Below are 27,484 nucleotides of genomic sequence, written 5' to 3'. Positions count from 1 at the left end.
GCTTTTGACTGGTATCCTAAAATAACTGCATCCATTCAACATAATGTTCATTCCTGCTACCACAAGTGCAAGACATGACAAGCCGGGCACAAGACAGCAATACAATCCAAAGAGATTATTCAGATCTGGAAGGGCTGTGTATTTTGGCAGAGTACCCCTCACAGAGAAACCTGTACAACAGCTGCTCAACGTGCCATTACACTTAAATCAAAACCTCATAAAACAGTTTCCCTTTATAGACAAAGGAGTCTTTAGAAATCAGGGTGGCTCTCTAACCACCTTTTCCTAAGGCCTGAGATCCATCTAAATGACTGTATTATTTATGGCTATAATGATCTTCAGGGGAAGGAGTGTTAATGAAACAGTGAGGAGTGAGAGTTTTCCAGGTCTCATTTTTCACAAACGATATCATGATAATTGGGGGGAGAGAAATGTCTGCGATGTGAACACACACCCAGGGACTTTTTTCCAGCTTGTAACAATACAGATGATTATCTCTTTGACTCATCATCGAAAGACTGTAGTTAGCTTTATCATGATGGAGTCTTTCTAGTAACACATCTGGTCAGAACACATATCAAAATTTAATTAAACGCGTTTTCCCCCCAATGTTAAAATACAAATCTATCCAAGGTTAATAGGATAGTTCACCCAAACCTGTAGGCCTATTAATTTTTCTCTTCTGTGAATCAGTCAATACAATGAGTCAATACAAGTCAATGGGGTGCAAAACAACATTAGACCTCACTGACTTGCATTGTATGAACATTTTCTTTTTAAATATCTTTTATGCTCCACAAAAGAAATCTTAACAAACCTATATGAATTTCTATCTTCTGCGGAACACAAAGAATGATATGAGAGGGAGTAAATGATTTAACAGAACATTTTTAGCTTAATTACTCCATCATGCAGACACAACTTTAAAGTTGTGAAGTAATGTAAAGTATTTGAGAAACTTGTTTAAAAACACTATCAAAACCATTATTTTTTTAAATTCCATTTGTTGACAGTTCAGTTTCACAAAAGAAGATATTTTAAAAGATTTATTCTTTGGAGAAGTTTAAGCACTGTGTCTCTGAGGCGTGTTCAAAACATCACAACCGGCCCGACAACAGCAACACTGGGTCAACCAATGGCAGGAGTATTTTGGGGTGGGGATATCTGTTTGTTCAACCAATGGCAGAGAGCGGAAGTGTTTGGGAAACCTTTTTAAAAACAATCAACAAAATCCAGGCTGGTTTACAGAACTGTTTTCTACGTAAACACATGCTAAATGGACATGTTTGACTTTTGCACTTGTGTATTTAGAGTTGTCTCGCACATGACTCAGAATTATTAAGATGTGACACTCGATTTAAAACAAATTCAGCGTCTTGAGACCTCACGTTTTCTCCCAATTACTGCCCGTGTCTCATGTTTTTCGAAGCAAAATCACATTCTGTATTAAACGGCCCCTTAATTCGTAGTAAGATTCCCTTGTACTCTCTGTATTTGCACTAGTCTATATGGATTTGCTGTGCCAATATAAGTTAATAAAATAAAAAGAGAGACATCTGTTGTCCTGATTCTGAGGAAGTCATCCACTGTCGTGCTTTGACATACAACAGACGTACCTGTCTACTTATCCTGTATTAAACAATGACAACTGGCTGTTGAAAGACATGTCTAGTATTTGGCTAACAGTATCTAGTCCCTGTACAATTCACTTGGCTCTCTTACACAAGATTCTCCTCTGGCCAAAAGATTGTTGTTGGCTGATGGTTTGGTGTTTTATGCACTTGACGGTCGAAGCTCAACACATCATTTAGGTTGCCAGTCACTTGTTGATTTAGAATGACTGTTATTAACCAGTAGAATATTAACATGTAATTTGACAAAATCCGGTAATTAAACATCACACAGTGGAATTGGAAACCTATTCCCACCTGAAGGAGACGCAAACAATGAAACCTTGTCTACGGCAGTCTCTAACTGTCTGAATCATGCTGAGGCACATGCACATTTCAATCAATTAACTTCATTTACACATCTGAATCAACAGAGATAAAAATAACGAACAAATGCACCTTAATAGCACCTAAATTGATTAAATAGTAAACACAGGAAATGAGGGATATCAGCTAATCATGCTAATAGCACATGCTTCAGGCTGCCGTTTAAGCGAGAGAAGAGGAGATATTATTAAAATGCACATATTAATTTAGTTTTCAATCTAAATTTAGCGAGTCGACTTGTGTGCACTTTGACAAGGAATTACTGTTTAAATTCATGTATAAGTGAATGAATTATCACTCATTTATGTAATTAAAGAAGGCAAATGTACAGCCAACTTTTTAGTGGCAAAGGAAAAATGTTTGACTGTTGGCATCCATGCATTCAAGAAGGCCTTTACCTGGAACAACAAACCCCACATCATTTATCTACGATCACAGAATGTGTTTTTAGTTTATGTTAGCCTTAGCACGCTTGATTGCCCTCTCTCATTGCGTCATTCGCTCCCATTGATTGAACAGCAGTTGCGCAAGTCAGAGACGCCAGAAACAAACACAGCCTCTCAACATGTACTACTAAGAGAGATGCAACGTTCTGCAACTCGTGTTTTTCTTCTGAGGTTTCTTTCTGACCATGAAGGACCCAAGAAGAGCCCAGACGCCATCACAAACACATACAAGTACATTCAAGTACAACAGTTTTACCTCCAGCTTGCTATGGTCAAATGGACTGAAACAATAGTATATTGTACTTCACTTATAGTCCTCAATGAAGCTGAATATTTAGCACCACAATCAAAGATTAAAGATTTAAAACACTAGGCATCATACCCTCAGAACAGAAGAATTTTAATGATGGTTTTATCTGGTCTAGCTCCTGAAAAGTGCCCAAAACCACTAGCCTAAAAAGACTGGAAGGCCAGCTAAGACCAACTCTGGCTGGTTTAAATGTTTTTTTCAGGAGGATTATGAGCAGGTTCTATTATTTAACTGTTCAGAGACAAGTTACTGGTGCATTGCATCTAGCTGTTCTTTTAAGACTTCAGCATTTAATTCCTTTCAGTTGTCCTGAATGAGCAGAACCATAATCTCCTTCAAGTGTTGAGTGCTGTTGTTGGCTGCCCTGAACATGAAGTCACTGTGTAATGTTATTATAATAATGTTTTCATGATCAATCATTGCTGTCATTTGCACTAAAGATGGGCACAAATACCCTCATGATGTTTAGTTGGGAATAAAATGTACTATTAGCAATAAAAAAGCCTTAAGGACTTGTGGCGATCCAAGGCATCACCTCCTCCAAGTTTTTCCTATTTAAAGGAACAAGGAGGTTGCCAAATGTTTTGATGCTTGGGTTTGCATGTGACAAAATCCACCAGTTCCGAATCAATTCAGAAACACACACATCATCTAATAGCAAGCGGCCTTTAAAATCTCTCCCCTCACAGATGATAATGTCATCTCGCTGTGGGAAAGAATGTGTTTGCTGCGTAGCTGCCTTGTGACATAGCAAAAAAGCATCGAGGACCTTCCGAAGTATAGGAAGATGGGAAAACAGCCAGGCTCCAGTTCATGGCTTCTTTCAAATTCTTCCCTGCCAGACTCAGTGGCTTTTCTCGAAACAGGACAGGCAAAGCCACTTCATAGCATGTTTTTGATCTAATCCCTATAATTCAACTTTAAACATGGGCCTTTAGGAACCTAATGAAAATAAATGAGACTGTTAGTGGAGCTGAATTGATGACAACACAAATCATCCTCCAAAGGCTGAGCTGATTAATGAAAGGATCTCACACAGCACTGGGTGTTTCTTCTCGTGCATTTTTGCTATTTAATCAGCCGTTTCTAATCTAGCAGTTTTAATCAACTGAAATGCATGACCACATTGTAATATTTATTCTCAAAGGTATTTCTTGTTGTTTTAAAAAGTGTCTGATTAACCTCATCATATACAGAAGGAATAATCCCTTTTGTTCGGATATTCTGCTTGATAATATGCTTGAACACGCAGGGTGAGATACAAAACATACAGTAAATTCCTCTTCTGTTATGTTAATAACAAGTGCAAAGTGTCTTTTTTAACAATAAGCATAATTCCACTTAAGGACACAAAAATATACTTAAAGACTTCTTATGGTTTTATTAGCAGTGTGGAAAGCTTGTGTTAACAGAAATACACAAAACATTTAGCTCTTGACAGAAACTTTTGAATGCTGTTTTCTTAGGGACTTAGACATACTCAAAAACCTTTTTTTTTTATTAAAAAATAAAATATTCACTCACCTGAGCTTTCGGTATCCCAGCTGTCAAAGCTTGGATATAGAGCTGGCTTCACAATTGCAGAAGCTGTAAAAATATGACTTTTTATCAACACAAGCATAAATAAGTCACAATGTCAGAGGCAAAGATAGAAACTTCCCTCCAATAATACAACATCCCAAATTCAGTTAGTCATTTCAACTCTGAAAGACGAATGGTGTGAGGATTTGAGAGGTCATTCGGGGTATTACCCTGTGCCTTGGGTGTGTAGAAGGAGGCAGCTCTCTGTGTGGGAGGCCGTGGTCTAGCTGGTGCTGAATTCATCTGTGAAAACTAAGACACCCGAATATACATCAATCGGCTTGTCTCTCACCCATAAAAATCTATTCGTTTCAATCTTTGAAAAAACAAACTTTTTTAAGCTCAGTTCGACCATAAATATTAATTTGTTTTAGGCATATAAGCAACTGAATATGCATTGTATTTCTAATAGTGTCATATTGCGCCATACACATACATAACTTCGTTTTGCTTCATTCCAACTTATAAATATTACAAAAATAAAGAATTACATACTATTATTATGATAGGGAATCCCTTGAGTTGTTTTGACCTGATTTCACGAGACCAATCTCTTTTTCCACATAACCCCAATGACCAAAATATACCACCCAACCTATGAGTTGCCAAGTGGGAAGCCTATATTACTGTCATCTACTGTGTTTTATAGTAGTCTGATTTATAGCAGCTATCGAATGCAACTGACAATCAGCTTCTAATGTGCTGAAAGACTTTGTCAACAGATTTTACCTCTCATGTTTTATTTACATGTAATTTATTCTTTTCTTCATTCCAAACTACTTCATACTTTTGAAGAAAATATGTACTTTAATGTTTGTCTCTAAAGGGGTTCCTCTGTGCACTGTGTGTATCACAGACTCAAATGAACAATATTTTGGACTCAAATGAGTCAAAAGATTTTTTATTTTGACTGAGAGAAAAAAAGACCAGAGTAAGTGGAAAATACCGCAACTTCAAATGACATCAAGTATAGGGATTAAAGTAATTTTGTTATTTTAATTTATACATGTATTAATCTTGAAATGATGAGTGAGATGTTGTCAGTCAAATGAATGTGATGTTTTAGCATGTAACGACAAATCCACAAGAACATTTTAAACAAAGCAAAAGAGTATCTGGATGGGTCAGAAATATTTATTTATTGCTAATCTGGTGATGCAAAAGAGCGGTGTAAATGTTCCTATTTAAACAGTATGATATTTGGAAATGTTTTCATTAAATAATTTGCTACGTTGCCATACACTATGATTCTTAAAGAAACATATCAAATTTAGATTTTTGAAATCATATTAATTTATATGTTGGCAATTTGTGGCTAAACTGTCCTCTTACTTTCAGCTGTAAAGTTGTTCTAATTATTCATCTTGTCGGATTCACTCTAATGAATCAGTTTGTTCAGACATTGTTCATGTAAATGACAAGATTAAATAATAACAAATTATTTACGATTCACAAACATTTCGAGTCCCTGTTTTGCTTTTTAACATAGTCAGTGTTCAACACATTTAGTTAAATGCCACTCTTCATCACTGTTATTTTTTGACATATTTTTTTTTGTACATTTATCTGTTAAACTTTGATGTTATCACCCTGATAGCCCTGATTGGTAATTCATTCAAAGCTCTCTTTGTAGTGTCAGAAATGTACAGCTCTGATTAAAGAAAAAAGTTATTTTTTTAAATCACCAGATATATATTATAATCACCAGATATATACAATAGCTATATATTTTACAATATTTTATTTTATATATTTAATAATATTGACCCCTAATGTAGTTGTTTGTAGTCAAGCTAACTACTTTTTCAAAAGAGTAGCAGGACTATATTTAAACTACTGTAAATTATAGGTAACACTTTATAATAAGGTTCCATTTGTTAACCACATTAGTTAAAAATAAGAATTAATATATTAGAATTTATGTTTGCCCAACATGGAGCAGTAGTACACAGACAGTGACCTTGCTTGAGACTTGCATGTGTTTGTTCTGCCAGTCGGAGGTGTATTTCTCAGTGTAGTCATTCAAAATGGTGTACAAATCATATGCTTCAGGTGGGGGTTCCACATCTCCATTGAGAATAGCAGAAGCACGAATTTCTTGGCCATAAAACCTAATCAAAAGTAAACCACACGTAAGATATTGAAACTGTAACACAATGGAAACACAAAGTAGGTCAACATGTGAGGTAACATCAGTGCCCAAGGGATTTGATGAAGCATTTAAACTCTTTAACCTCTAACACTGCAATGTGCTTACTTTCGATTGGTTTCTTTGCGCTCGATGAGGTAAGAACCAACAAGAGACACTCCAGCATAAAGGCCACGAGATTTGCAGTACGAGTAGACAGCCGCTGTACTGCGAAATGCCACATCTGCCTCCAAATTCCTGTCAAAGAAGCTTAGTCAGACTTGCATATGGAAGGTATGAACACTACACATTCAAAGCTCATAGTGAAATCGATTGGGAAGATGAAACTATGTACTATTTTAAGTGTAATAATAACTGGTATTTCTTGGGAACCCTCATTTAAAGGGGTAAATGCTGATTCAGGCATATGATCATGTCTTAAAAGTGTTATTTTTTCTATTATAGTCTAAATTGTTTACAAATGTTTTTGAAAAAAAGGCTCCAAAAACACTGTAAAAACAGTAATATTGTGAAATATTACAACAATTTAAAATAATAGCTTTCTATTTTAATATATTTTAAAATATAATTTATTTACGTGATGGAAAAGCTGTATTTTAGGCAGAAATCAGTTGTGCTGCTTAATATTTTTGTGGAAACAGTGTTTTTTGATAGAACAGAAAGTTCAAAAGAAGAGCATTTATTTGAAACAGAAATATTTTATAACAATATAAATGCATTTTAATCTATTTAATGCATATCTGAATAAAAGTATTTTTCCTTCACAAAAAAAAAATACTGACCTCAAAAAAATGACTGACCCCAAACGTTTGAGTGCATGTCATAATTTAGTGTTCATTACCATTTCAATGATAAAACATCCCTCACAAACTACTGTATGCTATCAGGCTCAAACAACCATAGACTTTGTTAACAAAAACAGACTTTCTTTTCTAACATTAGGAAATGTCTCGTAAAGGATGTGCAGAGTACATACAGTCAAAAATGGTACAGATTCTGTGTAAATGTGGACTGATATATAATAACGTATTAATGAAATTCTGGAATGGCCAAACTAGCTTTTCAGTTGTGCAAGTTACGTAATATTTTATTCCTTTTTCTTTTTGATTTAAAAAATATCATATGATATGACCCCTTTAAAATGTTAATAAGTTAATAAGTAATAACTAGGTTCTTAAAAGAGACCTTGATTTTGATGCAAACGTTGATTTTATTAAAATAATGAGATGTGACATTTATTTAAAAATATCCAAGTAGGTGGTAAGAAAGTTCTATTCCAAAAATAACTATAGAGAGCACATACACCCTGCAGTCATTGCTGCCAAACTAAATCCAAACCCCATTCTAATCCAAGCCAACAAATCAAACACATCCACATTAAGTGGAATCTTAAATCCTAGTTTTCAAAGCTACTGTAGTGCAGCAGGCAACCATTCAGCACAATATCGCTTGCAGCTCTATTCCGGCAAGATCCATAAACAACAATTAAAGCAGTGAGAGTAAAAAAAGAACTTTCCACACAGGCACAAACACAGCAGAATCCGTCAATAAAGAATAAAATCACTGATTCACCTTCGAACAATGCAACTGCAATTTAAACTAGTACATCTGAATGGCTCCTAATGTACAGTATGGACACCTGTCATCATCTATAATTCCCACTGTATTTTCCGCACAGGCTCATGCTTGTCAAATTATGAATTACTGTGTTGTAGGTGAAAGCTGAAGCTGGCAGCTCACAACTGTATACATTTTTTTGTATAAACATGTCATCAGAAAAACTGAGTCCCTTGTGAATGTGATAAAAATACAGATGGCTTTTATATTCTGTTGATTTTACATTTAACTTTCAGCAAGAGGAAAAGGTTTTCCCTTATTGCTATCCATAAATGCACCAAAACTGCAGTTCAAAAACATCAGACAACTAATTTATACATTCAGATAAAAGCTGTCAAAGCTCTCCATCACCTATGTAAACACTTTAAAAACTTTCCCCAAACAAATGGACTTCAACAGTCAATTTACAAACCAATGTAACATAATGAAACTCACAAGAGCTCAAGAACAGCACAATTCTTTTCTCATTCCTGTCCACATAGCCCTGGCAGCAGTTGCAGTAACATTTAAAAAAAACAACCATAATATCAATTGCTGAACATAAATCAAATCTTTCTCCTTAAAGCTATAACCTTTGATTTGAATCAAAAGTCAGCCAAGTTACGCAGATGCATCCAGATTAAAAAATAAAACACTATAGTAATAAAACTGTCATTTCAAATTCAGACACTGATACTTAACAGTGGACATTTGCTCAAAGCACCCAAGTTTTCAAACCTTTCCTCTAGATTATTCCCTCTCTTCTGCCCCCTTGCAAAAGAATGGGGTACTACCAGGCACGGTAGGGCTCAACCTGTGCAGAGCACATGCCCTTTTTCCCTTACACTCCAAAGTGCCCTTTTTTTGGTGGCAGTGTTTGTTTTTTTTTTTTCTTCAATAAAACAATGCTATTGGTCACCCTTTCCATTTGTCTGCCTGTTTTACAAATATTTAGCCAGTGAGAGGTATTAAAAAGAGTTTGTGACTAAATCTTGTTGGATCCGCACAAACTTTCGGTAAAATAACCCACCCCCTCTCGACTGAATGAACTGAAGTTCCACAGCAGCTGAACGAAATCTTGCAAGGGTAAATAAAGATCTTGTTGTTTGAATAAGTACAGCATTTTCTTTACACAAAAACACCATGTCTATAAAGGCTCATATTTTATGTATTTGAGGTATGAGACGTGTGGGACCAGAGAGAGAGGGCTAGCATTTGCCATCTAATCATAGCCAATACACTTAAATAGCCTGCCCATACAGTAGCATTTCATCTCTTTTATAAAATGAGATTTTGGCCAAATGTATTTTACAACATGAAAAACTCAGTCCCCATATAGCTACAACAAACTTTGTAACCTGTTGATGGAAACATAATGTGATACCTCCGTTTTAATGATGGACAAAATGCACATTTGCACACATTCGCTGGTTAAAAACACAAAGTTTGACACAAAGCGAATTTCTAAAAATTCTTCTTTGACTTATTATTGCTGATACACTTAATTTATTAACATTTAATCATATATGGTCACATATGGTTCATGTTTATGCTGTTAATATGCATGTATTCGCTAGCTAGCTAATTTCTTAATCTAGTAATTCTATACTCAGAGTATAATACTCTCCGCTCCTCTTCACATGTATAAACGTGGTAAAACATGGTTTTAAGTAATGTTTTAGTACCTAAAAATAACAACATTACAGAATCAGATCACAGTGAAATCATGCAGAATGTAATATTTTGTAGGCCTATATATTCTGTATGTAGGCCCCATGTATAAATAGGATTAGGAGGAGAGAGGCTCTGGTACAATTAAAAATTTGAATTGTACTTTTATACAATTAAATCTGTACTTTTCACAACATTTTATACATTTTTTCATAGCAGGCTTATTTTAGACCTTCATGAGACCTTCCCCTCAAAAAGGTCTGTGCACGGCCCTGGGTACTACACTTGTACAACTGTAAAATTGCTAGTTCTATTCCTCAACTGCAAGTCGCTTTGGATTAAAGCATCTGCCAAATAAATAAATGTAAATGGAACTTGCATACCTGCCAAGAGGCCCAACAGCCACAGTGCAGTTTCCTCCAAGTGTAAGATTGCCCCCTTTACTAAATGCTTCTACAGCTCTCCTCTGATTCAGGATGATGACAAAATCTGATGCCTGGAGATGAAAAAAGAGAACATATGTCCTTGTTTATGTATAGCGTTAAAATGATGGTTCACCCCAAAAACTACTTTTTTCCATCTCACAATATAATTTTTTGTTTGTTTTTTTACATTAGATTGCATTAAATAAATGTTTTATTATTTATTAAAAATTATTTAATATTTAAATAAAATATTATATATATATATATATATATATATATATATATATATATATATATATATATATATATATATATATGTCAAACGATTGCTGTCAAACGATTAATCATATTCAAAATAAAAGTTCTTGTTTACGTAATGTGTACTGTGTATATTTATTATGTATATATAAATACACACACATGCACGTCTATATTTAAGCGAAATATGTTGTTTATTTATTAAATATATTTTATATAATATAAATTACATGAATAAAAATATATGTACATATTTTCCAAATATATACTGTATATGTGTGTATTTATAAATATATACAGTACACACACATATATTATGTAAACAAAAACTTATTTTGTATGCGATTTGTATGCGATTAACAAATTAATTGTTTGACAGCACTAAAATATTATATATAATTTTATATTTATATTTGTTCTTTTTAGCAACGTCATATGACCCCTTTAAGACAAAATTTTCTGACTGCTGCTCTTCCTAAAGCTTTAATGCTACAAACATCAAACTCTAAATAACAATGGTCTATAAAAATATTACAAAAACAATATTTGATTTTTTGTTGCAGCGCCAGCTGAAGAACACAGAAAAGACGCAATGCAATCTGGTTCTTTTGCCTCAAGCTGCACAACATCAAAGTTTGTTCACAAACGTTTTCCTCTAGTTTACCCTATCACTTCACCTAAATATAAATATAAACTAAATCACTATCGTTAAAATTAATTATTATAAATCAACTTTGTTTTCTGCTTGTAGGATTTATAACAGTGCCACAGACGTGCTGCAGTATAAACGATATAGCAAAATCTCTACTGGTTGACATTTCCACCGCTGCATGGCATGGTATACAGTACCTTCAAACAGCCCAGCCCTAAAACACTCACACATTTCATCAGATACTCAGAACTGCCTATTCTAGTCTCACAACTGACATCACTCTTTTCATGATTTTCTCTTTTTACAAAATCATATCATGTTTTATTAAGCACCAGACCATGTGATCTTGCTATACATCACTCTGACAAGCACCCGGCCAATATATTGTGCATCTGTCACCATCAAAACATTCAAAAGTAGCACTATATTCAACAATAGTTTTTATACTTTTTAAATCCTGGATGGTGTTGAAAGATTTGGACCCGTTTCAGACATGCCCTAGTTTTAATGCCTAAAGATAAAATCGATATTTCCTGTACTCCCTTGCTACTTATCAGGTGTGTTGCTACTAACTGAGAGACACAGACCGCAGAGCTAACCACTGTGCCTGAAGGCTACTCAAGAAATTAATCAAGACTGTCAAGATGCACAGGCGCTCGGTACACAAATGACTCATCCAAGCTGCAACCCAAGGTCAGGAAACAAAGTGCAACTTCTGCCTGATGCTGACAAATGGCTTGCTGGACACAAGCACAGTGATTTCCTGTCCCAGAGATAGGAGGATCCACTTTATGTGGTGAAAAATTATGAAGCCAGCACTTGAGATACAAATGGCTCCAGACAAAAGGCTGACCTCTGATTTAGGAAAAAGGTCATAATGAGTGATTTATTATCAGTCATGCTTTCACAGAACACCATGTAAGATTCATAGGAAACTTACTATTTATGTGGCTTTACTTAAAATCAAAAAGAAAATGAATAATTATTTTAGGGAGCACCTGTTTATTAACAAATGATGGAAAAAGACCCCAAAAACTTTCTACAAGATGACGTCCATAAAGTGTGCAGGGGACAGTTAATTATGTATTTATAGTTTAATAGTTAAATTACACAAGGATGTATTACTACTTTTTTTTTTACTTAAGAATATTGGCTTTCTTCATAGTTAAAACTATGAGAATATCCATATTTCAAAAATCTAATTGATTGACAGCTCTAATAACATATATGTTTTATTAAAGGAGATGACAGAATGAAAAAGAAATACAAAACAAGACAGCCAAGTCAGACAGGGCAAATATTTCAGTGTCTTGATGTTCTTGTCTATGCATGACTCAGACAATTTCGACAGAAAGAAAATTTTTTTTGCATGACAATACATGTAAAGTTACTTACAAATTATATCCTGATGAAGCATACAGAGCCTAAATCATAAGCATATAGCATAGTGTAGTCCAAAATCTTCATCTGATACATGAATAAGACATATTGCGTAATTGTTCTTGAACACTGATTCAGCACAAAATATGTGAGACTGGAATAGTAAAAAAAAATAAAAAAATCTACTACCTTACCTAGGGTTAAACCTATAAAACTTGTCAACACTTAATTTTAGAAGCCATGGAATTGATCTTACCGATATAGATATCGTACCTTAAAGTGATGATGTTACTGATTATTTCCTTGTATCGTGCATGCTGCGTATTACTGATATTAATTATATGACTCCGCGTTATCGTCCGGGCAGAATTATTGTTCCAGCCACCAAAGACAGATTCACAAATAACCTGCTTGATTTATCTCAACTGCTCTGTGTACCCATAACTACACATGAACTAGACGAAATGACTAGCAACATGGGCACTATCTTCTCTAATACATTAGAAGCTGTTGCCCCCCTCAAATTGAAAAAGGTTAGAGAAAAACGTACTGCGCCATGGTACAACAGTTATACCCATTCTCTCAAGAAAGAAACTCGTAATCTTGAGCGCAAATGGAGAAAAACTAACTTGGAAGTTTTTAGAATTGCGTGGAAAAACAGTATGTCCAGCTATAGACAGGCTCTAAAAGCTGCCAGGGCACAGCATATCCGCAAATTCATAGATAATAACCAAAACAATCCAAGGTTCTTATTTAGCACAGTGGCTAGACTAACAAATAAACAGACACCACCCGATCTAAATATTCCCTCACAGTTTAATAGTAATGACTTTATGAATTTCTTTACTGATAAAATAGATAACATCAGAAATACAATATCAAATGTAGATTCTACTGCGTCTAGTATTTCAGCTTCACTCATCGCACCCAAAGAAAAACTGCAGTGCTTTACAACTATAGGACAGGAAGAGCTAAATAAACTTGTGTGTTTATTAGATCCTGTACCCACTAAACTACTGAAAGAGTTGTTACCTGTAGCAGAAGAACCGCTTCTCAATATTAACTCATCGCTATCTTTAGGTCACGTCCAAAAACCATTCAAGCTGGCGGTTATTAAGCCTCTTATTAAGAAACCACAACTAGATTCTAATGAACTGGCAAATTACAGACCCATTTCAAATCTTCCGTTTATGTCTAAAATTTTAGAAAAAGTTGTGTCTGCTCAATTGTGTTCCTACTTGCAAAAAAATGATCTCTATGAAGAATTTCAGTCAGGTTTCAGGCCTCACCATAGCACAGAAACTGCACTTGTTCAAATTACAAATGACTTGCTTCTTGCTTCAGACCAAGGCTGCATCTCATTGCTAGTATTACTTGATCTTAGTGCTGCGTTCGACACTATAGACCATGACACACTCATAGATCGATTACAAAACTATATTGGTATTCAAGGGCAGGCTTTAAGATGGTTTAGATCCTACCTGTCCGATCGCTACCACTTTGTTCATTTAAATGGGGAGTCATCTCAATTACCACCAGTAAGGTATGGAGTACCACAAGGATCTGTCCTAGGTCCTCTGCTATTTTCAATATACATGTTGCCCCTTGGTAATATTATTAGAAAATATGGGATTAGTTTTCATTGTTATGCTGATGATACTCAACTATACATCTCAACAAGACCAGATGAAACTTCTCAACTATCTAAGCTAATAGATTGTGTAAAAAATGTAAAAGATTGGATGACCAATAATATTCTCCTATTAAATTCAGATAAGACAGAGATATTACTTATTGGACCAAAAAACAGTACACAGAATCTCTTGGATTACAATTTGCAACTAGACGGATGTACTGTTACGTCCTCTAAAGTAAAAAATCTGGGTGTTATATTAGACAGCAACTTGTCCTTTGAAAATCATATTTCCCATGTTACAAAAATAGCATTCTTCCATCTTAGAAACATTGCCAATCTTCGAAACATGCTACCTTTTTCTGATGCAGAAAAGCTAGTTCATGCATTCATGACCTCTAGACTGGACTATTGTAATGCACTGCTAGGTGGTTGTCCTGCATCTTCAATAAACAAGCTACAGAGTCCAAAATGCAGCGGCTAGAGTTCTTACCAGGTCGAGAAAATATGATCATATTACCCCAATTTTACAGTCTCTGCACTGGCTACCTATTAAGTTCCGTATCATTTACAAAATATTATTACTTGCCTATAAGGCCCTAAATGGTTTAGCTCCTGCGTACCTAACTCGTCTTCTACCACGCTACAATCCAAACCGCTCTCTAAGGTCACAAAACTCTGGACTTTTGGTAGTACCTAGGATAGCAAAGTCCACTAAAGGAGGTAGAGCTTTTTCACATTTGGCTCCCAAACTCTGGAATAGCCTTCCTGATAATGTTCGGGGTTCAGACACACTCTCTCTGTTTAAATCTAGATTAAAGACACATCTATTTAGCCAAGCATTCACATAATGCATCTTATAATCTTGTACTGCAGTTATATCTGATCAGACGTACATTATTATTATTCTTTAGCTTGGGTTGAACAAATCATTTTTGCTTAGATGGAACAGCAGCTACGCTAATTATGTCTCTATTTGTTTCTCGGTTTCTGTCACGGGATTAATATCCCGTGGTAACTAGGAATTACAGAAGCTTCAGTCTGGATCCAAGCCTTAAATGATCTGAGATGACCGAACACCTGAGGAAAGATAATGCCAACCCCTCAGAGGACCTCAGAGGATGCCAATGCTCAGACAACATACAGAATTACCAAATTTTGCCATAAGTTAAATATATTAAGGTTCTGCAATATATAAATATATTGTGGAAACTTAATTTCCTGTAGAGCTGCTTTGCAACGATTTGTATCGTAAAAAGCGCTATACAAATAAACTTGAGAAAATAAACCTTCTCATATATAACCCAATATATACTTGGTATACCATTAAATTATTTTTTATTTACGACTGGTTGTTTTTTAGAACAGAAAAACATCTCACCTCCAGACCAATTTCAAATCCTCCACCGAGTCCAGCAATGCCAATGGCTGAAGGAGCAGACCATCCTTCAGCACAGAAAACAGCAACAAATACATAATTTAACATTAAAAAGGAGAAAATACAAACACAAAAAAAAAAAAAAAACACCATGCATATATTAAAAAAAAACTTTAATTTGGGATGTCCTACTGTACAATTTGCATAGATGTTTAAATACGCAGAAACAGATAGCAACCTGTTACTGCAACTTGCCAAATTGCAAATCTCAAAACTTCTTTTCGAGATTAAAAAACATAAGCCCATTTGTCCATTATTAGAAGTATTACAGAAGTTTAAATCAAAGTATATGTTAATATAAATTAAATACAGATATTAATCCCATATCAAAATAATGATTACACTAATCAAAAAACTAAAGGCTTCATCCAAACTTGTATTAGCTCTGCTTATTGTAAAAATTCAATGAGTAAAAACAAGGAAACACTAACATACATAGTCAATGAAGCTCTAAATGACCTTAAGGAGTGTTTTGTTTATTCAGTTTACAATGTTGCTAAGGCAGCTCCCAGACATCAATTACTCCAAACCCATGAAACCTCCCTAATTACTCAAATTGGTCTATTTTGTTGTAATAGTTTTGGTTTAGACAGGAAGAAAATTTAGGATTGAGCTTTTAAAAATATATAGAATATAAACCAACTCGTAAATAATCTTCTGACCTCACCAAGCAGATATGCATGTACACTGAAAATAAATCTGTCAGAAAGGAAATCAAATAAAACACACTTACTTCCATCAGCAAGTCTTGCGATCACTATTCCACTGCCGCCCCTCGCAGTGATCATGAAACCCGCTTTGAAGACTGACAGGATGGCCAGTCCCTGAGCCTTGGCAATGACATGGGCTGGTGTCAGGTGGAGGAAGATATAGAGGTAAATGAATATGAGATATTACAACTGGACTTGTGCAGGCATAGCTGTTCTGCATCTAAATACAAGGGCTGAAATATATATATATATAAAAAACTAAATTAATCTGCAAATGCAAGATGAAACAGGTAATCAGAGTTGATTGGTGCACTGTGTTTTTGCACAGGTTGCATAGATATGGTGAAGTCACTGAGTGAGTTGCATTCATGTCACTTTCTGAAGACATGCATGAACAGATACTTGGCAATGGACTTGCAGAAAGAATGCTAGTCATGTACACAGATGACATCAGTCAACAGAAATACAAACTTTGGGCAGTTAATAGCAGTTACGTGTCTGGCATAAGTGCTATTATTGCATCAGGATTAGACTGCGGTGTAAAAGCATGAGGAACTGTAGCCCCAACAAGTATTTTGACACACAAATTAAAACATATGAATGTCAATGCATAGAGATATAAATGTATCAAAGTGGCATTTACTTTTTGACACAACACTTTTAAAAGATTTCACAAAAATATGTTTGTTTAAATTCTTAAATTAAATTAAATACTTATTCAAAATGAAGAGCATGTCCATAATTAATGTGATGAACTTTGGGGGAACTGACTGGTTAAGTTTTTGTAAAAAATTACTGTTAGTTCTGTGGTCCTGAATCGTTTGTGTGCAGATGCCACTTGTTTTGATATTTTCATATTTAATGCATATACATTTTTAAGTGTTACTTACTGTAAGGGTCCAAATACTGTATTGTGTAAATAAGAAAAAAATATTACTCCTACTGTACTGAGAAACACATTTGATATAATTAGGGCTGACAAATTATTAAGAAATGACATTAACTACAAATAATCATATTAACTTTTTTTTTTAAATCCTCAAATGAAAATAGCATATTTTGTAAGGCATGAAATTAATTCTGCTGCTGTTTAAATTGTTCCGATAATAGAAAAAAAATATTTCATTTTCATATACATCTCAAAAAAATTAGAATATAATGAAAAAGTTCAATATTTTTTGTCACTCATTTCAGAAAGTGAAACCCATATATTATATAGATTCATTACACAGAGTGAAATATTTCAAGCCTTTATTTCTTGAAATTTTGTGGCTTACAGATAATGAAAACCCCAAATTTAGTGTCTCAGAAAATTAGAATATTACATAAGATCAATAAAAAAAAAGGATATTTTACACAGAAATGTCAGGCTTCTGAAAAGTATGTTCATTTCTATGCACTCAATACTTGGTTGGGCCTCCTTTTGCATGAATTACTGCATCAATGCGGCGTGGCATGGAGGAAATCAGCCTGTGGCACTGCTCAGGTGTAATGGAAGCCCAGGTTGCTTTGATAGCGGCCTTCAGGTCATCTGAATTGTTGGGTCTGGTGTCTCTCATCTTCCTCTTGACAATACCCCATAGATTCTCTATGGGGTTCAGGTCAGGCAAGTTTGCTGGCCAATCAAGCACAGTAACACCATGGTCATTGAACCAGCTTTTGGTACCTTTAGCAGTGTACAGGTGCCTAGTACTGCTGGAAAATGAAATCAGTATCTCCATAAAGCTTGTCAGCAGAAGGAAGCATGAAGTGCTCTAAAATTTCCTGGTAGATGGCTGCGTTGACTGTGGACTTCAGAAAACACAGTGGACCAACACCAGCAGATGACATGGCAGCCCAAATCCTCACTGACTGTGGAAACTTCACACTGGACTTCAAGCAACATGGATTCTGTGCCTCTCCACTCTTCCTCCAGACTCTGGGACCTTGATTTCCAAATTAAATGTAAAATTTACTTTAATCTGAAAAGAGGACTTTGGACCACTGAGCAACAGTCCAGTTCTTTTTCTCCACAGCCCAGGTAAGACGCTTCTGACGTTGTCTCTGGTTCAGAAGTGGCTTGGTAGCCCTTTTCCTGAAGGCGCCTGAGAGTGGTGACTCTTGATGCACTGACTCCAGCTTCAGTCCACTCTTTGTGAAGCTCTCCCAAATGTTTGAATCAGCTTTGCTTGACAGTATTCTCAAGCTTGCAGTCATCCCTGTTGCTTGTGCACATTTTCCTACCCAATTTCTTCCTTCCAGTCAACTTTGCATTTAATATGCTTTGATACAGCACTCCTTGAACAGCCACCCCTTTCAGTAATGACCCTCTGTGACTTACCCTCTTTGTGGAGGGCGTCAATGTTCGTCTTCTGGATCATTGCCAAGTCAGCAGTCTTCCCCATTATTGTGGTTTCAAAGAACAAGAGATACCCTGAATTAATACTGTAGGGATGGTCATTAATTGAAACTCAAATGTAAATATTCTAATATTTTGAGATACTGATTTAAACAAAAATACTTTTGAAATGTTTTACTTTACATGTAATGAATCTAAAATATATGAAAGTTTCACTTTTTGAAATAAGTTACAAGAGAAAATGAACTTTTTCACAATATTCTAATTTTTTGAGATGTACCTGTAGGTCAGAAGGAGTAATTAATCTAATTATTTTTATGCTTTTCAATAATTACTGTAATAATTTACAAATTACATTTCCCTAAAAAGAAAATTTTGCATTCATCATAAATCAGTTGAAACAAAAGTGCTTACAGAGCTTTTAAACAGTTTTCCAAGAAGTCATGAAATATGACAAGTATGACACTTATCCCGATTGTCTGACTTTTACAGAGTTTCAAGAGAATCATCATTTGAACTGAATTGATTGAATTAATCCTAAAAGACAAATGTTTTTGCATTGCTTTCTTTACGAGAGCAGAGATAGTTACCTGGAATAAGTTTGTCAGGTCCCATTCTATTGGATATTTCTGTGAACTCTCGGAGGATCTTGGCAGCCTTCTTGGCCTCAGACTTTAGGTTAGCAGGAATAGGGTTATTCACTGTAAAAGAAACGTCAGAAGAAATATTATTTTCTCTTGTTCTGTGTCACATTCCAACAATCAAATGACTATTAGACCAAATTTGTCTGATAGCTTGCGTCTTCCTGAATGCTTTAAATTCTACTATGCAAAAACAATTCTCTTGTGGCATCTGTGCTACTATGAACCTGAAATACGTTTCAAATGTCAAAATGATTTAAAGGCTATAGGCTATATTTAACCACTTGCTGTTCAAGATGACACCACAATGACCTGTTCCTCTATTATAGTCTCTCCATTTTAATATGACAAACTGTTAACAATTCAGTATCAAATGTCAGCATAACCAAATTGGTTATTTTTCTCATCTCATTGATAATTGCACTAATTATATTAGCCATACACTCAGTGATTAGTGTGTTAGCATTCATACTGATGACTTTAGGTCAAAAATTGTGTCAGATTTGCCTCTATTCCTGTTCTTTCTCAATTTATTCAAGCCTTTCTACAAGCCACGATGGCACTAATGCTGGTAGAACAGCAAATATAAAGAGAACTAGCCAGAGACAAATAACAGTGTCCAAGAATGTGGTGTAGCTATCAAGTATTTTTATATTTTATATATTTTGTAAGGAAACATATTTTCTTACACCTTTTACAAACATCTTAATTATTTTCAGAAACGTTTTCAAATATATTTTTCATTTTTGCAAATATAATGAATTAACAATTACTCAAACATTAATATCAGCACGTCATTTTTTGTGCTATTTTCAAGTGCGGTTTGATTTAAAATATAAAAATGAATCTCAAGCATGAAACTCAAACATGTCCATCTAATATGCGACGTAATTCAAGTCACATGACATTTAAGCATTTTAAAATAAATGATTAGCTTTAAAAACAGAGCCATGTCACTTCATCGATGTCTACTACAAAAGCATTCCTTTTAAATAGCACCACACCCTCATTTTGTGACATAGATGCATCACATTCTACAAACTGATTTTTTAAGGATGAATCACTGGATATATTGGAGTGATCCAGCACTCTTCTGCTACAAATAAGAGTTGCTTTTGGCAGGTGCACCCTTTCTGTGGTTTACTCAGGGAGGTGCTTGCAATGCGTCACTTTCAGTTGCACGCAGCCTTTCCAATTGGAGAATTCTTTTAAAACCAGCCACATCAATAGGACTATTCTCCTGCATACCTGCTTTAATACAGTAATACCAGAACTGCCACCAATTAGGCCATTCTGTCCAGCTAACACTTCTTAAGACATTTTTGAGGAGACTTTGACTTTTGACAACTCAATAGCCAATGACAAGTAATGACTTTAGCTACAGAGTAGGTAAAGTAACCAACTGACAAGAGCTGTTGCTATTTAGCATCCTTGAAATAGTAAAAAAATAAATAAATAAATAAAAAAAAAATAAAAAAAAAAGTTTAAACCTTTCTTTATTGGAATATGGATCCAAGATGAGGTGTTCTATGGATGTTAAATGTTCCATTCCACAAACAATTCTTTATTTTGAAAAAAGGTTTTTAAAATGTTTTACAAAATCTTCAAACTAAAAAAATTGTTAGGCCTATTTTAAGAAAAATTCTTTGGGGGACCAAAAATGCTTCCTCCATGGATTCACTGCAAAACCCCCATTTGGAACCTTTATTTTTTAGAGTGTAAGGTCCAAAAAGGGTAAAAAATCCATAGATACGGCTTATTCATATCATATCCCTATAGCATGACTGTGCAGGACGAGTTACACACCAAAGTTTATTATAAGGTTATGGTTTGTTCAAATTCCTAACCCTAAGTCTGAGCAACAGTAAAACAGATTCATGCCTTCACATAAAACCTACTCCAAGATCAGGACATCACATGAAAAAGCAGATGACTAACAAAGAACTCATTCACAGTTGCTTCAGATTATTTCCAAAGTAAAAAAAAAAGAAGGTCCAAGGTCATGTTGTTTTTGTACTGCTTCAAGTGCCTACAAACCATTATTTATTTTAAGAAGCATAAACACTGCTCTAGCTTGAAAAGAACAGCACACAATAGGGCACAAGATTTGGGAATGTGAACTGGAGTACTGAACTTTGTAAAACCTGAAAGACCAACCTAGAACGTGCATCAAACTTTCTCAATTTACACAAAGTGCAGTTAGGCAATAATAATCTCTCATTCACAATCACATATACAATGTAGCAGTAAATGCCAGGCTGCGGCTGGTAACACCTCTATGATTCTCTTTCACTCCCATGATTTCTAGTATTAAACAGCTGTGTGCTGTCAATTCTTCTCCCATTTGTCATATAGCTCTTGATGTAATGCATTAGAACAATTACTCTCCCAAACTGCCGTCAACGTACATAAAACTTCACATGCTTTCAAACTGGGAGATACCTAAAAACTTATACGTAAGCAACCTGTGTCAAATAGCATCTCATCTATCAGATATTCTGCCAAATCACCTCACGAAAGAATGTCTGTCTGAGTCATCAGTCTAAACTGATCTCATGACGTGTTTTTAAAGTGGATTAGTACGCACTGAACAATGTAATGGCGCTTTAAAGGATCAGGTGTACTACAAACAAACCAAAACAAACGTTTTATCAGTGGTAAAGCTGTATTAGTTATCTCACCCGACAGCCCATATGCAGTAATGCTAACAAATTCACACTAATAAGGATTTTCATATGAAACCTCTGGAGTTACCAATGGTAAAAAGTCCCGTGCAAGATACTGACATTTCATTATCAAGTCATACAAATCAAACTGTTTTTCTTTGGCTGAATTATAGTCAATAAGCCATCTCAACCATAACCCAATAGTTTGTTTATAACCTTTTAGGCATTATATAATCTCTGTGGCAGTGCTAAACTGAAAGGTTACAGGCCTCAACAACAAATAACTTTTTTACCGCTGATTTTTGCCATGCCATCAGTTTCAACGCACCACAAAAGAATGTTCATTTTTGCAATGCATTTTAGAATCGTTTACACTACCACTCAAAACTTTTGGGTCAGTACAACATCTTTAAAGAAATTAATACTTTTGTTCAGCAAGGGTGCATTAAACTGATCAAAAGCAAAAGTAAAGATATTTATAAGTAACCAAATATTTTTATTTCAAATAAAAACTTTCAATTTATAAAGAATTTCCTCATCAAAAATAAAACGTATCACTGTTTTTACAAAAATATTAAGCAGCACAATCGTTTTTAACATTGATATTAATAACTGATCAAATAAATGCAGCCTTTGTGACACTTTTACCGGACCTAACTTTTGACGGTGTAGTCTACTATTTTTTATTTTTTTTTCTTCCACAAAAGGAAAATATGCAACAGGATGGAAATTATACAGCTAATTTAACTCTACAAATTCATGAACATAATTTTGCTGTAAAATGATGAATAAACAAAACCTCTTATATTTCAGCCAGGTAGAAAACATCATATTGCTGGTGACAAATCAGTAAAACTTGCAACAACCATTAAAGTAAAAAAAAAAATGTTAATGTCAAAGCATAACAATTGATCTATAAGATCAATGAATATTGGCCCGAAAGGGACACCTGAAAAAGCAAAAGAGTTTTGTCAACTGGACCAAAACTCTGTCACAGTGGGCCTGGTTCGGCCCAAAATCTTTATTTTTTGAGCCCTGCAACTAACCATATAATCATGCATATTTCAAGGATTTTTATTTTTAACTGCTACAATAATCACTTTTGGTACTGTGATGCCCAATATATAAAAAACAAAAATTGTCCTGAAGCAGAAATCTTTTGAAAAGCACTGCTAAACAGCCCTATTTCCAACCCTAATGTCAGCTGCCACAGAATAATGTGAGCCTTGGGTCTTTTTCTGATTTATGTTTAGTACAAGAATCCATTCTTTCTGTTGCAGCCTACGGCTTCAATGCATGTGTCTTCGGTAAAAAAGTCAGTACCATTAAAAAGTTAATTCAAACAGGGACGGTCACAAAGCAAAAAAAAAAACTTTGTGACCTGAGAACATCTGGATGGAGATATGCAGGGTTGATGTAGCTCTCTCTCTCTTACATGATGAACATTTTCTTAAGGGCTGAGAACAATAATCCATACTATAACTTTGTATTGTATAATTTGGCTGAGCAATCATCCCCCAGATCTGACAAGGAATGGTAGCAACAAAGCTTTTTGGGGGGCATCTTACTAAGCCCTATTACTGTCCCCAGGTAATAATGGACGATATTGTTTTCTACTAATTTTCTCATGTCTGTAAATCCTGAGCTGCAATACAGAGGGGGTGGGCTAATAAATGCAGCTGTCATATCAAACATAACAATGAGAATACAATTTTTGTGATTACTACTGTACAAATAATTACTGCTTACGCAGATAATTAGTCAATACCTTATTAACATAGCAAAATAAAGCATGTAAAATGCAAATACCTGGAACAGTGCAATTATGTCTTAATTTGTAGTTGGAGGAGATAATGAACAATTACAGATGCAGCATTGATCCAGAGAGAGAACGCACAAACATATTTTTGTCACTGACATTTACAGTGGAGGCTGCTTTAACACTTCCTACAAACAAATTAAACAGCAAGATTTGAGGTTCTTCATTCAGCGCTTTTTTACAATGACTGACATCAGTGTTTTTTAGTCAAAGGAATCAAATCAAATAGGTCAAAGGTCAAGAGAAATGCAAATGGTGTGATTCTAAAATTATGTGTCAGTAAATAAAGTCCAAAAATGGCAAGAAGTATGAAGAACACCTTGAAGTGTTTCCAACAAATCCCTTAAGCACAAGTTCAATTAATCCTTAGTGGTTATTCATTTACAATTATAGCTTTAAACACATTCGACAAATCCTCCTGCATGTTAACAGAGCTTCTGGAATGCCGAAGGGACACTCCAAATCATGACAAGATGTCTGTTTCGAGGTGGATTATATCTATTTTCCCACGGGGGTTAAATTAATTGCTTTTGTCAATCAAGACCGCAGACAGTCTGTATTATCATAATACAAGATGGTATTTACGTCATCTATTCTAAGTCTTAAATAATAATAATAAAAACATCCTTGTCATAAAAACAAAATTTATGTTTAGTGCACTAATTAAGAGATGTGTCTTGTCATAATCCACCGTCGGTAACTGACAAGAGACAACTGAGCAGAGTAATTATACATTATGCCAAAATATAGGCATCTTGTTGGCTTGTCAAAATATACTGATTTTCTATTCAACATATTCTTTCAGATTTCCTGTAAGGGATATATCATAGAATTACATTGACTGTGAATAAATAATGATAATATATATATATTATATATATATATAATATATATATATATATATATATATATATATATATATATATATATATATATATATATATATATTTTTTTTTTTTTTTTTTTTTTTTTTTTTTTGGCAATCCAAACCATTTAGTAGCTGATCTCATACTTTAAAAATTAGTCTAAATTGTCAAAAAGTAATATAATGCCACTTCACTAAATAAGTAGAAACAAGGCCGCCTATTTGCAGAGAGAGTAAGTTACTGAAGCAACTCGATCACACGTTACCGAGTCATCTCAGGGAAATATGAAAAACCTTCTCTAGTACTTACTTTTACCAAAAACGCTCTTTATTCGCCAGGACCGGAGACTTCTCGAAGCTTCAAGTTGACTTTTATGCAGTCTCACCTGGTGCAGGTAAGAGAAGTTAAAAGCGACCGTGTGCACTGCCGATGCACCTGCCAAACCTGTTTACTTTAGTCTTAAAGGACCCAGAAGGAAATAAAACCAAATATAAAAGTACTTCGATTTGCTTGGTAATTAATATTTTCGAAGGAGTGCCGCGAACAAAGTAGCATGTCACAATTACAGACCATTATTTTAAGCTACACAGGAATCAAAGTTCGAGTCAGCATTTTTGATTCAGGCAACAATGGGACACAGCAAGGTAAATGACGTTTGACAACAGTAGGACCCCTAGCGCGCTCTCGTGCACACAGAAGCACGTTCTGGACTGTCCTTCTATATGCACGGGAGCGCGCTAGAAAGCAAACAGACACGCGCAGTTGTGATGACGAGTGATATTTCTCATTTATTGCAATGTTGATTCCGGTCTTTAAATAGACAGTATGCTTATTATAAATTGTATTATTAGGAGCAATCAATGTGTAATAAAAACCATTCCCGCTGGCAGTTATTTTTTTAGCAAAGAGTTTATCTTCCCAGAAAAACTTAAAAAAAGAGTGAGTTAACAAAGAGATTTATTTGAAAAAATAAAAATAAAACAAAATGTGTAAAAAATCTGCCAGCAAGTTTTTACATTTTGGTCATTTATCTTTGTCTCACGGTTACAGATTGTCTTCAGTGTGATTTTCCACATCAGGAATCATCTGCGGTGAGCACAAGAGAAATGCGTGGGAAATCTGGACTCAAAGGTTTTTAGAAACGTGTCTCATTTACACTGTTGTTGTTACAATCTATAAACAGAGCTCTAAGGCCTGTTTTCCATTGGCACATTCCTGTTGTGCCAAAAAGTGGTTGCCTATTTGGATAATTTTGAATGGGTCATGTTGTGTTAAAGAACTTACCTCTGAAATTCTTGGGTTGATTGGCCATTCTTGCTGTTTGCTCTCTTAACAATATATTTTCACACATTAGGTCTGTTTGTTATTTGTCTGTATAATTTTTTTAAACTACTATCCACAAGATCATTTGTCAACATTAATTTTAAAAGCCATGAAAATTCTAATGATTTATTCTGTATTAATATTATAACATGATGCAATGCTTTTTGTGTATACAAGCCAAAAGAAAACCCTAAAACATCTGGGTCTATACAGCATCTCAAATATAGGTATACTATGTGCTTAGGAAAGTTATTTTAAAATAATCAAACATATATGTATTTATGTACATTTACATTTATGCATTTAGCAGACGCTTTTATCCAAAGCGACTTACATTGCATTCAAGTTACAGTTTTACATTTTATCAGCTCTTGCTTTCCCTGGGGATCGAACCCATGATCTTGGCGTTGCTAGCGCCATGCTCTACCATTTGAGCTACAGGAAAGCTTTTACATGCATGTGTATATATATATATGTGTGTGTGTGTGTGTGTGTGCGCGTGTTTATGTGGTTTATGAGGACACAAATTTGTATAATGACATGGGTATGACAGAGGTATTACAATATGTAGGTGGTTTATGAGGACACTGCCTGTGTCACCATAATTCAAAAGGCTTAAAAAACATACTAAATGGTGTTTTTTTGAAAATCTAAAAATGCACAAAGTCTCCTGTGATGGCTAAATTTAGGTGTAGGGTTGGTGTAGGGCAATAGCACACACAGTTTGTTAGAAAAACCATTACGCCTATGGAGAGTCCCCATAAACCACAAAAACCAACATGTGTGTGTATATATTCATTCCAGTTCAAAATGCATAAATATAGGACTGTTAAATGTTAAATTGAGTAATTATATTGTACTAATTAAATGTAGTGCAATATTTAAAGTATTTGAAGTTCATCTCAAATCTTAATTGACTTTAATCAATATCTTAGAACTGCACATGCACTTTGGCTTGACCAGCCTGAAATATAAGCTTTTTGAGCAGAAGAAACAATATTTATGGGACAGTTTATGCCAGATTTTGTTTCTGGTTTAAAATGTTATTTAGATGTGAATTTGATAACAGGTTTTCTGATCTGGGATCTGAGGATTCCCCTATTCAAGTAGGAAGGATTTTGTCTTGGATGCCCAAAATATCTGCCCAGAGGCATTGCAAATATGGCTGCTGAGTGAACAGAATTTACTTGAAATTGACTTTTTTTATCTATTTATTATCACTTATATTGCATTTATAGATTTTTTGAAGTTACTATTTATCATAAAATTATAAAAACACAGAGACTGTATTTTCTTGCTCTCCTCACACAATATCACTTAGCCATTCCTCTGGTGTGCTCTTGCCAGAACTGGCTTGTCATGTGCACCATGACAATCTCAAGAGATCAAACAATCTTATGTACACAGACAGTGAGGCAGAATTTTAAGACCCTTTGCCTGAGATGTCCCTCTATGTTCTGACTTCCAAATGGCAGTGGCAGAACATTCCTCTCCCTGCCTCTGTTTGGAAGCTGAGAGAAAGACGTGCAGCTCGCTGCTCCCGTCTGGGCTTTATACAACCACCCTCTTGGTTGTCAGTCATCCA

General features: G+C 34.8%; 1 protein-coding gene across 2 annotated transcripts in view; it reads right to left on the bottom strand.

The window, feature by feature from the left end:
* LOC306886632 (SH3 domain-containing YSC84-like protein 1) overlaps positions 1-25,214 on the bottom strand; it is a 29,505-nt gene extending 4,291 nt beyond the window's left edge. Inside the window, exons 1-9 of one of the 2 annotated variants that reach the window (XR_013785639.1) lie at positions 24,886-25,214; positions 19,175-19,285; positions 16,270-16,383; positions 15,480-15,544; positions 10,134-10,246; positions 6,592-6,720; positions 6,295-6,445; positions 4,410-4,586; positions 4,278-4,340 (exon numbers count right to left, since the gene is read on the bottom strand). Coding sequence is in view for 1 of the 2 variants with exons in the window: in XM_079443911.1 (XP_079300037.1) it covers positions 4,278-4,340; positions 4,505-4,586; positions 6,295-6,445; positions 6,592-6,720; positions 10,134-10,246; positions 15,480-15,544; positions 16,270-16,383; positions 19,175-19,285; position 24,886 (829 nt within the window). In the remaining variant the exon portion in view is untranslated. The remainder of the gene's footprint in view (positions 1-4,277; positions 4,341-4,409; positions 4,587-6,294; positions 6,446-6,591; positions 6,721-10,133; positions 10,247-15,479; positions 15,545-16,269; positions 16,384-19,174; positions 19,286-24,885) is intronic. The other variant, XM_079443911.1, reaches the window with a different exon arrangement.
* Between the last annotated feature and the right edge of the window lie 2,270 nt (positions 25,215-27,484).

The sequence above is a fragment of the Barbus barbus genome, assembly GCF_936440315.1.
Source record: "Barbus barbus genome assembly, chromosome: 20".
Lineage (NCBI taxonomy): Eukaryota > Metazoa > Chordata > Actinopteri > Cypriniformes > Cyprinidae > Barbus > Barbus barbus.
This window is presented reverse-complemented; position numbering and strand designations above follow the sequence as displayed.